At 35.0% G+C, this 18,823-nt stretch overlaps 1 protein-coding gene across 1 annotated transcript in view; it reads left to right on the top strand.

Moving 5' to 3' along the window:
* Positions 1-549: 549 nt before the first annotated feature.
* The window catches only part of LOC128868474 (klaroid protein), a 32,855-nt gene continuing 14,581 nt past the window's right edge, over positions 550-18,823 (top strand). Inside the window, exons 1-2 of the mRNA XM_054110598.1 lie at positions 550-859; positions 13,570-13,746. Of these exons, the coding sequence (XP_053966573.1) occupies positions 13,598-13,746 (149 nt within the window). The 5' untranslated portion in view covers positions 550-859; positions 13,570-13,597. The remainder of the gene's footprint in view (positions 860-13,569; positions 13,747-18,823) is intronic.

The raw sequence follows: 18,823 nt of genomic DNA, 5'->3' as shown, positions 1-18,823 counted from the left end.
TGGGTAACAAAAAACAAAAATTCTCAAACAACGAACTGAATAAGTTAAAGCAGATTACTTTTAATCTTCGTAAAATAACTCAAACTCAAATTAAATTCCCTTACCTACGCTTTTCACTCATAGAATATTTACGTATATACCAATTTACAGACATAAACCAACATACAGATTTCAATAAAAGTACATGTATGTACGAGTAAAATGTATTCATATGCATATGTGCATAAGACTAATTAAAGTAGAAGTTGAAAAGGATATAAAAGGCTTTGAAAAATTCTAAAACTCCCTTCAATTTAAATTATTACGTTTCAATTGAATTAATTTAAAGACAAATAATTATAAACATTTCAACGCGTCATTTCTCCACTATGAAAAAAGGAACTGTTTTCGTCAATTATTTTTGGCGCGTTTCTTCTGGTAGCCAGCCATTTCGCCTATCAGCTGTTCAAAATCCCATAATGTGTGAGTGCTACCAAGTTTTGAAACGTCCTCATGGGCGCGCTCTCTCTCAAAATGAATAAGTTTCACATCTAGTTATCTATGATTCGTTTATTGGCCGTCGATACCTATTATTGTGCATATTTGTACGCGGAATAATTTTGTGTCAAATCGGAAAAAGTTTATGTGGACATTCTTATTTGATGTGTTACAATATTAAGAACTCCGGTGCATGAGTAACAATTTCATACAAGCACTGTTTAAATTACTAGTGAATAAATCTGAACATGAAATATTAATTCTTAACTATATATGATTAAAGTGCGTAGATATTAAATTAATACTCAGGATTACATGTAAAGTTAAAAAAAGACGTTTAAAAACGCAACTACTGAAAAAAGTCTAAACAAATACAAAACTAGTAAGTTCTATTTTAAGTGAAGTCAATAGTGTCAATAAGATGTAAGGATATGATAAATATTGAACTAAATAAGTGCATATATTCTTCTCTACTCTTGAAATAAGCAAGCGAACGTAGAAGTGGTGTAATCAGTCACGTTAACGGAATGTCAGGGGTTGGGAACAGAGCTACCATATAGTCCGTTAACTTTGGGCCATAAACACGAGTTTAGGGGCTGTTTTCGTGTTTAACATTAAACACAACTCATCAACTCGTAATTTACTACAAAATAATATATCTTTAACTCTCCTTAAACACCACTTTTATTTTGTTACAAAAACCGATACTTTTAACTCCCCTTAAACACCACTTTTATTTTGTTACAAAAAAAAAAAAAAGATTTGGTTTGATTGAATCGTATGGGCTGATTATAACGGAAAATTCTTTGCCATAAATTGATCAGACGAATTGTATTCGCATACTATTGGCCTCTGGTAACGATCCAGCATGCTTGACTGCGCTTTGTATGTGTTAGTGCAGGCGGGTGGCGTCGTGTCACACATACTTGTTGTCGGCTTTTGCATGATGAAAATCAAAAATTTTAGATATTAGCGTCAAGCACCCGACACGCACACGTATAAGCCTGCTGGAGCGTCACCCGAGGCTATATGTGAATATATTCACTACAAAGTGCCTATTATTTGTTTACCTAAAATCTTATTGGTTTTTCTTAAATGAAGAAAATTTTAGTTAACTAACTTAATTCACTCTTGTGAATTTTAAAGCTGAGTTTAACTCTGCAAAATTAGGTGTTTAATCTTAGTTTAATTGGAAGGCATTAAGTAGCATTGAAAAACGGCGGCTTAAAGATGCACTTTTGTTCGAAATCAAATAATAGATGAAGCCCACCTAAGCGCAACTCTTTTCAACTCCTTTTAGCTAATTAAATGGCAACTCTGGTTGAAAACGTGAAAAGAATGTCGGTGGGAGGGAATATAGAGAGAACAACAAAAATCTTTTTGCTGGTTGGAAAATTGTTTACATTTGTATTGTCATGGGTAAATACAGTATCGCCTTTGGGTATATACAGTCACTCACATTCAAAGTCGGGCAGATACATACGAAAATTTCTAGTCATAATATCTATGTTTTGATGAAAGAAAACACGTTCTACCTTTTTCTGTTTTTTCACAAAAATTGTTTTATTTAAAAACAACAAAAAAAATATATTCCAAGTTGCTTTATAAAATGTTAATGTATAAAAAAGTGAAAAAGGCCACTTCTCTGTCTCACATTTAAAGTCGGGCAAACCATGTTTTGCAAATATGCATACCGTTATTTCTAAGTTTTCTATACTTGTATTAAAAGTTATTGTTCATTGTTGCCTTGTCAATCATTGGGTGAGTTTATAAAAGTATTTTGCAAAATGCCGCGTAATGGTAAACAGTCTACATTGGGGGAACGAAAAATAGTAATTCAACTGCACTTAGACGGAAAATCTGAGCGAGCAATATCAAAATTGATAAAAAAAAGCAAGTCAACAGTGCACGATATTATTGCTAGATACAATGAAAATGGTTTCATTGCAAATAAGCATCGTAGAACCCGTCCAAAGAAGCTTTACTCCAAAGATGAGAGCATGGTGCTAAGGGAAGTGAAGAAAAATCCATTCATTTCTGCTCCAAAATTAACTGCGATGGTTAAAGAAGCTTCTGGGGTGGAGGTAAATCCCGAAACAATAAGAAGACTTCTTCGAAAAACTGATTTTCACGGCCGAGTTGCGCGGAAGAAGCCCCTAATCAGCAAGAAAAACCAGAATGAGCGGCTTGTTTTTGCTCGCCAATATATGGCTAAGGATTTCGATTTTTGGAGCACTGTAAGTGGGGGAAAAAATAACAATTTCATGATTTTAATATTCATTCTTTAGGTATTATTTACTGACGAAAGTAAATTTAATTTATTTGGATGTGATGGAAGGGGTAAAGTGTGGCGCAAACCGAACAAGGAGCTGGAAGGCCAGAATTTAAGAAAAACGGTTAAACACGGTGGTGGATCTGTAATGGTTTGGGGATGCGTGGCGGCGTCGGGAGTTGGAAAATTGCATTTCATTGATGGAATAATGAATAAACGGGTTTATTTAACAATTTTGAAACAAAATTTGAAAGAAAGCGTGAGAAAACTAGGCATCGAAAGTAGTTTTCAATTCTACCAGGATAACGATCCCAAACATTCCGCATATGACGTCAAGAGCTGGTTGTTATATAACTGTCCAAAGGTAATAAAAACCCCTGCGCAAAGTCCCGACCTCAATGCCATTGAGCATTTGTGGGATGAATTAGGGCGCCGGATGCAGGAAAGGCAGTGTACATCAATTCAACTCTTGAAAATTGCTCTGCAGGAAGAATGGAATAAAATAAGCCCTGATGTTTGCAAAAAGTTAGTGGAATCGATGCCAAGCCGGCTACAAACTGTTGAAAAGAAAAAAGGTGGAGCAACGAAGTATTAATTTTGCGTTGTGTACAAATTTTTTCGATTTTTTATGTCGTGCCCGACTTTGAATGTGAGGCTGAAAAGTGACCTTATTTAAGTTAAGCCTTCGTTTATATTTTATAAGAGACTTTGGAATATATTTTTTTTGTTACTTTTAAATAAAACACTTTTTGTGAAAAAACAGAAAAAGGTAGAAAGTGTTTTCTTTCATCAAAACATAGATATTATGACTAGAAATTTTCGTATGCATCTGCCCGACTTTGAATGTGAGTGACTGTATATACATAATATATGTGAATGTTCGTATGTAAGCTGAACATGTGTGTTCTGCGCGAAGCGTTGGAAAATTGTGCATTTTAGTTTTCGTTTTTACTCCAATACATACTTTATACGTGTAAATATGTATGCACATTTAAAAGATGTTTTAACACAGTATTCGTCTCTAATAAGTGGTTAGTAACGTGTTTGAAAGTTGAAGTGGCCGTGTGATTTGACGACCTTTCTCTTAACTATCTATGTACATACATACTTACATAATTAAATTTAAATTTTCTTCGAAAATGTCAAATTCAGTTGCGTTTGCTAGGGAAATAGTATTGATTTGCGCATCATAATAGTTATAAAATTTCTTAGGTTTATTATATTTAATGTATTAACTATTATTAAGGAAAAAAACATTTTTGTGAGTAAGAAGTTTCTAATTAAACATAACAAAAAAATGTTTTTATTCAAGTTAATACGCATTGGGTTAAAAAATTGTTCCCAAAGTATCGGTAAAGGGTTAAAAACGGTTAATTGTTAAAACGAGAAATAAATGATTATAGGAACTCTTTGTTATATGCTTTTACCGATACCTATTATTTCGCTTTCTTGTTATTTTACCCCGGGCCTCATTGCCGAGTGCCACCACATTCTTCGTACGCACAATTTGCTTGTATCGCTGCACTCGTTTTAAGAACGCATTTTTATGCAACATTTCGGAATTATTTTTAGTTGAATTTTGGCCACTTGATGCAAATAACCGAAATACATAAATAAGATAATTCGAATGCATGCATATATACATATATAACTAAATACACCGTAAGTATGTAGATAAAAAATTTTATAGAACGAATATTAATTTTTTAAATGCGCTACATACGTGAACAAGGTGTCTACTTTAAAGTGGTATTTGTTTGCAGTTGATTGTATGTATGTATGCACTTGCAAGAATTTGTGATAAAATGGTTACATACTTGACGAACTCTTCAGTATGTCCAATTCTGTACGCATTTAGTTTCTTCGGTTTTGGGTTTTCGGTGTTCATAGCGCATTTAACCTACAACGTCCTGATGCTTATTTGGAGAAGTGCTAGGTGATTGCATCCGCATATACAGGGACCGCCATATAACTTTACGGAATTAAAAATGGTATAAAAAAGAAACTACCCAATATTTTTCCAAATTGTCTTTTTTTATTTTGAAGTACAATCCTGCCGGTTAATGATGGAACACAACTTCATTCATACGACTGCCTCGGCTAGCCATGCACCATCCCATACGATCGGTCCAATTTTTCAACACATTTTCGATTGTATGCGTTGAGAACGACGGTGAACTGATGTTCCTGGTGATTCACGAACACTCTCGGCCACAGCAGCAATATTTTCGGGTGTACACACGGTTTTTGGTCGGTCACGCGTTGGTTTGTCAATAAGCAACCCAGTTTCTCTTACTTTTTTCGCAAAGTAACGCACATACGCTTCATTCGGGGCTTTTCTTCTTCCCATTGCCGTACGTAATTTTCGTACACATTCTGCAACATTACCAGGGTTTTCAAAGTAATGTCGCAATATTTCCCAGCGTTCTTTGAACGTATACACAACCATTTTCGTTCAGCGGAAGAATAAAACTAATTTTCTGTCAAATCAGATGACAGCTAAGTGTTACCATTCTTCAAATAATACCTAGTTCAAATCCGTAACGATAGATGGCGGGCCCTATACATATATAAAAACATATATGTATGTATTTTGTTTTGGTTTATTGAATTTTATCGTGTCGAAACCAGCATGCTCTGCTCCATATTTGCCGTTTCGGAACGCCACAATAGGGTGTTGTTGTTGTAGCAGCATAAACATTCCCCATACTTACGGGGAATGCTGCTGGAGTGACAGTCCTTGGCCGGATATAAATTCGGGGCGTTTCGGTAACGTAGAACCGACTGTCGTGGAAACGCCACTGTTTTTATGCACATTACATACTTTTTCATGTTTTTTTTTTTGTTATATTCCACTTTAGTTATTATTTAAATCACCCACTATAAATTATCAAATCACAAAGTGAACACACGGATGTCAACAAAACAACTAATTTTGACATTATTCATTACTTTTTTTTTCGTCTTCTTGATTGTGACGTGGGTGCTGATACGCGAGTGCGCCGACCGTTTGTTTGTTGACAGGAGGTACTTCGTTCGGCATTCGATAGCTTGTTATTGATTGCTTTCTTTCTTTCTCTATAATTTTTGGAGCGTTCAGTGGCCGATGAGGCAAATGCAGATTATCCAGATTTTCCAGAATAGATTTCAATACTAAATAATCTACCAAAAGATAGAATTTTCGCAATTTTCTGACAATTATACAAACTGTAAAATACTAAATAAAATTAATGTGAAATCTACACATTTGACAATTATGAGTATATTCCACAATACTGTGTGCTAACGCTCCATTTTTACACCGCGCCTCAAAATCTACACATTCAAAAATTCCGCCTTCTAACTTGCAAATTCTATACATTTTGAAAATTCCAGGTTCAAAAATTCTACACGGCAACACAAAAAATAAAATTTATACATTTATCAGGTTTTAGTGTTTGATAGGTTTACATGTTTTACTTGCCTGACGATTCCATTCCATTTTCGAGCACCTAATCAATGATAAATCCATTTGATTGAAAACACGGCTGTTTTCGACAAAATATGAATATACCCCATATGTTTTCATACATGTGCCTAAAAAAATGATTTTCTAAAACAGATTTTTTGTTGATGCCGTCACAAGGATTAAAGGGCACATGGAAAAACTTCATATAAATATGGATGGGATTCCGGGGTTCGGACATGCCACATTCACACGATTGCTTTCATACGGTTTTTGTCATAAAATATCTGTACAACATTCATTTAGAGCCAACCATGTCGTTAGTGCAACAGCATAAAAGATTTCCCTTAAATTTTTGAGGAATATTGCTGAAGTGACAGTCCTTGGCCAGATATAAATCCGGGTCATGCCGGTTTATTTATAACCGTCTATCGAGACATCCATAATTAAAAAATTTAGTAATAAATTTATATTTAAACTCATAAAATCTACGTATACGTAAATAGTAAATAAGACTATGATTGTATGCCTTAGTTAGTTAAATAAATAAATAAAAGTACGCTTTATGGCCGACAACGGGCAATTTGTTTAAAAACTTTAATTTTATTTACGTTCAAAATGTGAGGTAAATAAAAAGGAGAGGCCAAAAAATATAATACTAATATCATAACATGCTAATATCAATAACAGTAGTACCTAAAACTTATTCTAATTTTGTGTTTGAAGCTAAAGAAACTAATAAGTTAAATACAGGGTGGCTGATGAAAGCCGCTACCAAAAAAAAAATTGAATAACTTTTTTTCTTTTTAAGTTATCTGTTCCATTTTTGTTTTAATTTGCAGATTGATCTTTAAAATTTATTAAAATGGATAACTGGGACACGCAAACAAGAATTTGGATAGTCCGCCGCTATCACGCACTGGAGTCCGTAGTTTTGGTACAGAGAGAGTACAGGCGGATGTTTGGCGGCGATTCCCCGAGCAGATGGACCATAATGAGACTGGTGAATAATTTTGCTGAGCAAGGAACAGTCGCAAGAAGGCCTTATCATCGAAACCCCCCAGTTCGGACGGAGGAAACGATCGCTGCTGTAGCTGCAGCTATACAAAGCAATCCAAGGGTTTCAACAAGAAGCTTATCTGCTCAACTTGGTGTCAGCCGACAGTCTTTGCAAACAATAATGCACAAAGATTTAGACTTATTTCCCTACAAAATTCAAATGGTTAACAAACTGAATGCAGCAGACTTGCCGATTCGCTTGGAATTTTGCCAGAAGATCCTGCAAATGGTGGAAGAAGACCAAAACATGTTAAACTGCATTTTCATGTCTGATGAGGCCCATTTCGATTTAAACGGCAATGTGTACAAACAAAATTGTCGAATATGGAGTACTTCTAACCCACAGATACTCCACGAGACGGAATTGCATCCTCTTCGCGTGACAGTGTGGTGTGCGGTTTCTTCACGCTGTATTGTCGGGCCTTATTTTTTTGAAGAAAATGGTCACACCGTTACGGTTACTGGAGACCGTTATTTGAAAATGCTGAAAGAATTTTTCTATCCAGTACTACGCCGAAAGAGAATTCCTTTCAACTCTGTGTGGTTTCAACAAGATGGGGCAACGTCTCACATAGCCCAGACTGTTATGACAGAGTTGCGACGAAAATTTCCCAATAAACTGATTTCAAGAAACTCCGAATTTCGTTGGCCCCCCAGGTCGCCTGACCTTACTGCACCTGACTTTTTCTTGTGGGGTTTATGTAAACAAGAAGTTTATAAAACAAAGCCAACAAATTTGGATGAACTAAAACAATCCATTCGGGCAACAATTGCGGCTATTCCTGTCGCAACTCTCAAAGCAGCAATGAACAACTTTTTACTAAGATGCCGCACTTGTGTCAACGCGCATGGGGGGCATTTAAATTCAATTATTTTTAAAACTAATATAGTTAAGCTACATTTAATAAAATTTAATGACCTTCAACTTGAAAAAAAAAAATAAATGAATTCCATACACTAAAAAAAAAGTTATTTGAGTTTCTTAATGTAGCAAAATTCATCAGCCACCCTGTACTTCAAAATGGTGATAGCGGTGTGACTTAAAATAAAAAGTATATTATCTTTATACTAATCTTTAAAATGAAGGTGATATTATTTCAACGTACTCTAATGTTCATGTATTACACACTATCCATACATATGTTCAGACGTATCTACTTATACATATGTACATACCTATATGTACTTATGTATATATGACTGAATGAATTTTTATGCTGCTTGCTGAATACAAAAACTTTTCTCTTGGCTGACGTGGTGTTAAAATTAAAATTAACGGCCTACACGAAAAATATTGGAATTCGAATACTTGGGAATGTTATCATGCGAAAGATTATAGATTTTTTTAATGTATACACATGTAATAAATACTTATTATAAACTAATTCAGTACGTATGTTATGTATTTCAGAAGCTAAGATTTGTTAAAGTTCAATTTTCTTTTCCGTATTTTATTCCTCTCAATTTTTTAAAGATTACTTACCACACTTTTAATTCCATAGGATGTCGTGTGATTCATTATACATTTTTTTGTTTTACTTTTTGCTCCAACAACATTAATTTTTATACCAAACTCGAGTGCACTTCGTTCAAGACCTTGTGGCTAGCACTTTTGCCGGTTGCTTATCACTTTTTACTCTCGGCATATTATTCCACATTTGCTGTGTGTATATTTTTATTTTGGTTTTCTCTACTTGCTCGCTTCATTGTCAATTTGCAATTATTCAATATTTCGTGCTTTAACTTTTATACCTTCTACAAACTTTACAGCCGTTAGCAAGTCTGCCATTCCACACATTTGTGTTGGAGAATTGTAATGAAAGGTATATGGGAATTGGGAAGAGGTTGAGAATACACTTAAAAAGAAAAAAGCCGCTGGCACTCACTTGTATAAACAGTTTTAACGTTTGGCTTCTTTTAGAAAGTTTCTGGTTGAAGTTGAGAAATAAATACCCCATGATCAGAAAGTGTCGGGCATGTTTAATTTAAACGAACCGCGTATATATTTTTCTTATGTTGGCAGGACTGTAAGACACACATTTGTCACTTTTTAGCGCCATCGGATCATTAGTGGCTGCCTGGGCGGCCGGAAATTTGGGCAATCAATTCTTGGATTTTGCATGATGATAACGTGCCATTGCACTGAGCCCAAATTGTGCTGGATTATTTGACCAAACACCAAGTAAATGCCATCGTGCAAGCACTGCATTTATCTCATATGGCCCCGTGCGCCTTATTTTTGTTTCCCAAGTGGAAGTTACCACTTCGTCGAAGGAGATTTCAGTCGACAGAGGAGATCAAAGAGAATGCGACAAAGGAGCTGAAGGCCATCCCTTCGTCGGCCTACCAGGGGTGCATGGAGGACTGGATTAAACGTTGGCACATCTGTGTTGCTTCAGACGGGTCATATTTTGAAGGATATAAAATAAGTTTGCCTGAATTAGAGTTAGACCTGGAAAGTCTACCATCGACCAAATATTCACAATACGGCAAATCTTGGAAAATACTCATGAAAGGTGAATCGACACACACCATATTTTCGACAGTACGAAAAGGAGTTTCCGGTATGCCGCGATGTCTGCATTTGGTAACCCCGCAAAACTAATCCGGCTACGCAAGATGACGTTGCTCAATAGCCGTTTGATACCAAACGAGGTTTCAGACAGGGTGACTCGTTGTCGTGTGACTTCTTTAACCTAATGTTGGAGAGGTTGGACCGATAACAATGTCAGCCTCGAAATTCAACGTAGAACCTCTCTTGCCAACAAGTGCTACTTTGGACTAAGTAGGCAACTGAATAGTAAAGTCCTTTCTCGACGAACAAAACTAACACTCTACAAGGCTCTCATCATGCCCGTCCTAACATATGGCGCAGAAGCGTGTATGATGACAACATCCGATGAAGCGGCGCTTGGAGTGTTTGAGAGAAAGTTTCTGCGGAAGAGTTTTGGACCTTTGCACGATGAGCTATATGAGATTTATGACGCCATAGACATAGCCCAGCGAATAAAGTTTCAGCCGCTACGCTTGCTGGGTCATGTCGTCCGAATGGATACAAACGCTCCGGCTCTGAAAGTATTCGATGCGGTACCAGCTGGTGGTAGCAGAGGAAGGGGAAGGCCTCCTCTGCGTTGGAAAGATCTGGTGGAGAAGGACTTGGCTTCACTTGGTGCGTCCACCTGGCGCCTGTTAGCACGAGCAAGAAACGACTAGCGCGCTTTGTTAAACTCGACCAAAATCGCGTAAGCGGTTATCGCGCCAATTAAGAAGAAGAAGAGGTCAGAAGAAGCAGTTCCATATAAGCATTTAGTACATGCAGACATACAAACTGATTATTTACATCAAGTACACAACCTAGCCATCCATTTGCTGAGACACTGACTTTATTTGTATAGTATATTAATTTTGTTCTTTGCTTGCTTTTGCAATACCACCGTCGCTGACTCAATTGTAAACAACCCACTCCCTTTGAAATATTTCCGATAAGTTACCTACACGCATATGAATAGACTAAAAAGCTGTTGGTGGGGTCTGCTTATGAAGTAAAATTGCCGTATGGCAACCAAGGTATGAAAACTTTTCGGCACTGTTAATGTTTGCTGCTAGTCTACAGAAATTTTATTACATTCCTACATGTGTACATACATATATGAGATTTCCTTTCATTGGTACGCTACAAAACGTATGCATTTTTGAAGTTTACATATTACAAAAAAAAAAAAAAAAATATGTATGTATACATATGGTCTTTAAAGTAGGTCTCTAACGTTCAATTTGAATTCGAAATGCTCAGTGTGCTCTTGCTACACAAATTTTACTGACTTCTTTTTTGTTTCTGTTATTAAAAAATAAAGTTTTTATTTGAATATTGCTCCGGTTTAGTAATTCGTTATGAATTCCCCTACTTATTTTTTGTTTTGGTTTATTTATTTTTTATTTTATCTAGTTTGACAGCTCATTTCGATATATTTTTGATAAGAATTAGGGAAGAGAGCGATCTCCGCGTGATTCTTATGTTAATTGAAATTAAATTATAGGCACAAACTACAAATTACGAATTACCGCTCTTAAAATTTTATATAATGGATTACGTAATTCGGTTTGTAATTGGAGAACAAAATAAAAGGCGAAATGATGACGACCTGGGAACGTACTAGGAATATATATAAGTAAATATTATATGTATGTATATATAATTAGCGCGTACACCCTTTTTGGGTGTTTGGCCGAGCTCCTCCTCCATTGCCTGCCGAGGGGAGACCGCTATTAGAAAAATGTTTTTCTTAATTTTGGTGTTTCATCGAGATTCGAACCGACGTTCTCTCTGTGAATTGCGAATGGTAGTCACGCACCAAGCCATTCGGCTGCTCTATTTAAAAAGTGTCAAGAAAATCTTTGCATAACTGATGAAAACAACAAAAAATGCAGTCTTTTGGCGTTAATATTTGTTATGTCATCTTTGGGCATCAATTACCGCTTGAAGACGACTGCGCATTGATTTAATTACTTTCGGAATATCATATTCAAATGTTATTTTTTCCCACTCTTCTCTGATGAATTTTATTAATTCAGTTGTATTAGTTGGCGATCTTTTTCCTACTTTTATTTTTGAAATGAACCCACAAATTTTCCATTGGGTTAATTTCGGGGCTTTCGGCGGTTTGGGATCATTATCTTGATAGTATTTGTACATATTTAAATTTGTTCGAATTTTCCGTGTCAACAAAGTCGATTTTCTAATACTGGAAGTCAATTCGTTTTTTAAAATATCAAGATATACTTCCTTGGTCATTATTTCGTCCAAAATTTTGATTTCACCCACTCCCATTGTTGATATACAACCCCAAACCATTACTGACAGTTTTCCAAACTTTACGGTAGGGATAATATATACATATTTTTGTTTTGTAGTGCTGTGAGAGGCTTACGCCAAACTCTCTGGGGTCCATCATGGTAGTAGAGCATCATTTTCGTCTCATCTGAGAAAATCACGTCATCCCAGTACTTTGTGGGAAGTGATATATGCTCGGTGGCAAATCGCAATCTTTTATCAACGTTTTGTGCTGATAACAGGGGTGTTTTCCTAACCACTCTTGAAGAATATTTGTGTTTTTGCAACACTTTTCGAACAGTTTAATGAGAAACTCTTAACCCGTAGTCTTTTTCCACTTGAAGAGCTAATCCTCTTGTACTGCTTTCCGGGCTATTATAAATAGTTTTAATAATTTTACGTTCAATTCGCTGCGTAATTTTTTTTCTTTTTGGTCTGCCTGTGGATCCTTTCAACTCGAGTATTTCTTCATTTTCAGTACGGTTTTTTATATTACATACAGTTCTAATTTTGAGGGAGAATATATCGGCGATTTCTCTGGCTGATTTGCCTTTGTACTGATCGAAATACACTAATTGAATAACACTGTGGAACAAATTCAGGTTAGCAAAAATTAGGTCCATTCTGAGAGTGGCGGGTGAAAATAGAGGCGAAATTAGAAGACCCGTATCGCGCCGTTTTTTTATGTTAGTTCGAATTTTTTTTTAATCGGCCTTCGAAGTTCGAAATCGGAGCAAAATTGTTTATATGGTTTTTTGGCTATAACTCGTCGACTAATTGATATTTTTTCAATCTGTAAAAGCCAAATTATTGCTAGAGACCTGTGCAACAATTACAATTTTTGAAAAAATTGATTTCGAAAATTTTTGTGGTACTTATGAAACAATATACTGAAAATCGGCATTTGACTGCAAACTAATAATACGTTAATAATATGTTTTGAAACTCGTTTTCCTGGCATTTTTTTTATTCAAATCTGAGATCACTTGTAGCACTGAAGACAATCACTTTATAACTAAATAATTTCTTACCCCTTTCACAATCCATACCATTTGCAAAAAAACAACCCAAATTAATGAAATTCGCGGAAAATAACTGCATTTTTTGTTGTTTTCATCAGTTATGCAAAGATTTTTTTGACATTTTTTAAATAGAGTAAACATCTATTTTTATTGTTGTTTTTTGTAATCTGTGTGTTTATTTAATAACGGTTGGCGCCTAATAGTAGTAGACAAGGACAGTAATGGAATGTGTGTATACATTTTTTGTTTGCTTTTTTATTTGTTGTTGGAATTTTCGATCAAAGCTAAAATTTTATATTTTTCTTCACTATGCAAAGATATTCTTCACAAACTGTATATGTATTTTAGTTCTTTGTGGTAATTTTCTATACTACGAGTATTAGGCGTAACAGTACTTTTTAAGTGCACTTTTCACTTATGTTAAATAAAAATGTTTTTTTTTTGTTCATTTTAATCATTACAGCCTACATAGAGCATTTGCAATCGGTATAATGAGTGATTATCAAATAGAGACGCGTCGACGTTCGCGCTCAAAAACACCCTTCCTTCGCTCTAGTTGCGATCACGAAAATTGCGAATTTGCCGGCGAGGAGGGCCACTCACATCATCACCATCAGAAGAAGAAGGCGCCCAATGTGCAGTAAGTAGTTCGATTGGAAAAAAATTAAAATCAAATTCTGTGCCTGTTTCTATATTATCACAACCAGTAAAATAGTACTTGCATACGCTTGTGGTTTTCAAATTTGTTTACATATTTACTGTTGCTCTTTCTACCCACACTGTTCATTTTCCCATTTGTTTTCCTTCATTTCTTACAAAGAAACGTAAAACAAGCCAGACCGCAGGCAAATTAACCAACGGCAAGATAATCAACCTAAAACGCTAAAAATAAAAAATAAAATAACACAAATGCAAATAAAAGTATTAAGGCAAAACAAAAGCGACGTATTGCCATCGTCATGCGTGTGTTTTTGCTGTTGTGGTAGTGCATGTCGTCATCGCGCAGCTATTTAAACAACTAGTAAGCAGCCAAAGCCTCTTGTTGGGCGGGAGATGAGACAGACGTGGAGCGATACTGTGAGCGCAATTTCATCTACCCCATTTTTATGACAGTTCTGTTGGCTCTCATTCATAAGCTAGCAACTAGCAACTAGCAGCTAACTGAAGCAGAAGCAGAAGTCATTCACAGCGCTGCTTTTTTGTAACTGAATTTGAATTGTGGCGCTCAGATTGTGCCTGGGCATTGTGCTGACTGAACGTGTACGAATTGTTTTTCCTCGTAGAGTTTTGTGGTGCTGCGTCACACCATTAATTTCATTCGCTATTCGTTATTTTTCATCAGTTTGTTGTTGATCACACGCCAAATAAGCTTGAATTCAGTCCGTTCGCATTTTGGCGCGCTTTTTGATCCATTTTGTTGTATAGTAGAATCAGTAACGAAAGTGTTTGAAAAAAATAAAACACAACACAAATACAAAAAATAAGTGTATAGAAAACGCGATAACTACCAGTTGTCAGTTGAATTTAAAAACAACTCGTCATCATCGCTACTCTGACTAACCAGGGTAGAGCAATTGGAAGGGTGAGGTTCCTATTTACATACAAACATACATACGTAGATATCTATGCGCTTATAAATAATTATGGGGTGAATTGAAAAGTGCTGAATTTTTTTCGTTTTATTTTTATGATCAAATTATCATTAAAGCATTTCACAAGGTGTCTTATTTGTCACGTTTGTCGTTATATTAAATCGCTCATTTACTTCAATAATGCCATAGCTAAAAAAAGAAAATGTGGAGAAAAATGGCGACAAAGTTTTCAATTTACTGTGCCTCTTTAAGTAAAAGTAGAGACATATTTATAAAAGATATATTTTTAAAATATATTGCCGAATTTATTACACAACATAACATTCTGCATACGTATGTATCTATTTGCATTTGGATTATGACACTATCGAAGTGTGATAAATGAGCGATATCGTTTCGTGATAGCTGTCGAAATTTTATTGTTACGCTAAGGTAAATCACACATGTCGGTACAACTCTTTAAGGGGTTACATGGGTTTCGTGGGCCCAGAAAAACGATTTTATTGGCTTATTAATTCCTACAACATCTCAAAAATATTATCCTAAATTTTCAAGTCGATCCGAATAATAGTTTCGGAGATACAGCCTTTGGAAGGTGTGCGCTCCAAGTCACTTTTATTGTATACTCAAAACTTTAAACGCGTCTTTCTCGGAACCGTGTTTTCAAATACGGTTGTCAAATGTTCTCGAAAACTACTTAACCGATCGTGATGAATGTTACACAGGTGTTCGAGATAAGATTTACTCGTGCTTGAACGAAGGATTTTGTGTTTTTTTCAATTACAACTATTTAAAAAAAAAATGGGAAGCATATTTGACCGAAATTTTCATTTTTTTGGAAAAATATCTGCCAAAATTCCAAAATTTCCTTTTTTTTCTTTCCTTTGTTCAAGCACGAGTTTATGGTCTTAACTAAAACACATATTTCTGTTTTTTCATTTTTGATGATCCTGTCAGGAGTTATGCTGACGACGCGGACGCACCTTTTTTTCGAGGGGTCACCGGAAATGACGTCACAATAGAGGATTTTTAATTTTTTTTTGTTGAAAATTTCAGAAATTATTCTTTAAATATGTATCTAACAGACAGAAAAAAGTTTGAATTAAATAAATAACTTTTTACATAGAAAAAAAAAAATTGAAAATAGGCCTTTTTTACCCGACGAAACCCATGTAACCCCTTAACACCAACAACAAAAACTTACGAAAAATGTAACTTAATAACACCTTATGAATTTGCCAAGAAAAAGCTCCTCATAAAAAGGAGAAGGCACCTCCATTTGTGGGAAAACATCAGGACGCACACCACAAATAGGAGAAGGAGCTCGGCCAAACACTCAACAAAGGGTGTAAGAGCCTATTATTATCATTATTTTAAATGGTTCCAAACTGTTTACTGACTAATCTTCAATTCAATGCTGGTCCAACTCGACGTGCACACATTTTTTGGTCGCCTCCTCCGATATTTGTACCTGGATTATGGTGGTTCTGAGGAATAAATATTTTTTTTTATTTTTTAACCTTCTCGCTGACTTCACCAAACACAAAACTGTCGAATAACTTTTTTCAAGCATAATGTCTTCTTTAACACTAAACCTACCATGGACGGTCAAATGACCCATTTTAATCTTTTTGTCAGAAGTTCTTAGAAATAACATTATTAAATCGTCGTTTGCCTTCATGACTTTTATTAAAAAATACATCGAATGTATTTTTCAAGATTTACTCTTCTCTTGCTAATTGTTTTACCGAGAAATATATGTGATCTTAATAATGTATATAATATTTTTAAGACGGGTCATTTGACCCACTTTGGTAGGAATAGGAATACATAAAATATCGGTAGGTTTAGTGTTAAATCCCGATATAATATGACTCGTTGCAATGTATACAACGTGAGGCTCACTAACGGCACCTAGCGTCACGTAGCGGCATCTAGCGTAGTAACGTTCCGAACTTTTTACTTCACCTCATATTACTTTGATTTTTTTGCTTGTATTTTAACCGCCAAAACTCGTTGACCCTCACTTTTGGTGTTTTTGCCAACGTTTTTTGTTTTTGGTTTCTTTTCGGAGTATGTTTGTATGACTGCCTATTTATTCTCATTTTCATTTTAAACCATGACGACACATCACGATTTTTAGTGTTACTTACTCAGCGTTATTTGTTTGGTCATAAAATTTTATCGCTTAGCTAAGCATTCCAAAAATTTCCTTATTTGTTTTTTGTGCTTTTTGTTTTTGTTTGCATTAAGCTTTTGAAGGTTAAGTCAAAATGTATCCACAAATGTGGTTGTTTACATGCATTATTTTTGTTTTGAAGTTGCTTAGGTGCGTGCTTATTCTGCTAATATTAATTCTGTAGAGCTCGCTCGTCCGACACGCATAAATTATGCTGGGTAAACTCTCACTCATTAAGGCTTTTGAGATTAACGCTTCATTTAAAGTAGATGGCTAAGGTTACATTTACAGTTCGATTCAGTTAACCAGAGTTGTACCCCCTAATATATAGATACATAATACCCGTACGGTTCAAAAATTAATTAACCCATATCATGTGGTATTACTGGTGAATGTAATCAACATCCACTTGAAGTATAGCATACACACTATCCCACATATTAACAAGGTTTGACTACTTATTTGTTTTCATTTTTCATTTATTTGAAGAGATATTTCAAGTGCTCAATGGCGAAATAGTCTCTAGCATTACCTGATTTTCGGACAGATGAATGAAATTATAACTATGGCTTAAAGTATCAGTCGCTCTTTTTATAATTTTCAACCGTACTATTTAATAAGTTCGTTGAGAATTCCAGACATGTGGGTTAATCGAATTAAAAACTAAGTTGGCTTTAAATATTTAGTAATTTAAAATTTAAGAATTGACATTAAGTATTTTGTGTACAAAATATTTGAATCTTCTTAAAGACTTGCATGCTTTTAAACATTTTAATGCTCGTGGGTTTTAGAAGGTATAGGGCTATAGGGCTTTGTGAGAAGTGTACACATGAGCGGACAAATGCCAATATTGATAATAAATTCTACACATGGCAATTATTTTCTTCTCGCGTTCCATGCTTACTCGGCGGTGAACAACGTGAAAAGAATATCGTCAACCGATCCACAGTGTGCGGCGAAATGAATTTCAACCAATTGCTATAATTTGTTGCGTAAACCAGCAAGTACTAAGAATTATTAGGGGCTTGTTCGAAACGATCGCTGTTTTGCACGATTTTTTTAAATAACCGTGTCCGATGTAAAATTCTGAAATCAGCCATTGTTGCCGCATTATACAAAGTTGGTTTGAATGATTGCTTAATTTTTTCTTTGTCATTTTCTATAGTGAATTGTCGTTAATATCGAAATTACTAAGGGAAATATTTATAGAAAACTCCATTATTTTTATTTACATACTCAGCCTCACCTTTCTTTGCAAAACAAGTGCCGAAAAACAGAAAAGTATCAGCTTAGCATACGGAACAATTTTTTACACATCATAAAATAAGAGCTGGCAGTAATTTCTTTATACTTTTATACAACAATTTTGTATTATAATTAAAACAAATTAATTATTGTTTGCAGAATTACTTAATTATTTTTGTAAATATCAGCTCATTACTCGACGTAATGCTTATTGAACAGAAATGCTTCATATTTAAGGGGGGGAGCCTGGTTTATAAGGTCAAAAAAATCAATTTTTTTTTCGTTTTAAGCGATTCCTAATACTTATATTTCAGAATATTCACACAAAGTTACAGAGCCTAATTCTCAATATTTCCGTAGATACAAAGCCAAAGGTAGGCGAGCGTTAGGTAGTTACGCTGTGACCGGACAGCTATAGTATAAACTTTATCTTCTTTTCTCGACTTTTCATTTTTATGATTTCTTTGAATTGGCGTACATGAATGAAAAAAACACTAATGAACCTTTTGAAATGAATCATAGCTTGTTCCCTTCAGTATTAAATTCTCTTCTATTTGAACTAACAAAATAGATTACAAAAAATTTTCAAGATTTTTATACCAAGTTGAAGTGAATTTTTGTTTTATAAAAAGGCATTTTTTTCTTTAAAACCTCCAAAAAGTTGAAATTTTGGAATTTCTCTCAGTTTTCTTAGTTCATCT

This window comes from Anastrepha ludens, chromosome 6 (assembly GCF_028408465.1).
Source record: "Anastrepha ludens isolate Willacy chromosome 6, idAnaLude1.1, whole genome shotgun sequence".
Lineage (NCBI taxonomy): Eukaryota > Metazoa > Arthropoda > Insecta > Diptera > Tephritidae > Anastrepha > Anastrepha ludens.
The sequence above is the reverse complement of the archived record's forward strand: the minus strand, read 5'-3'. Positions and strand labels throughout refer to the sequence as shown.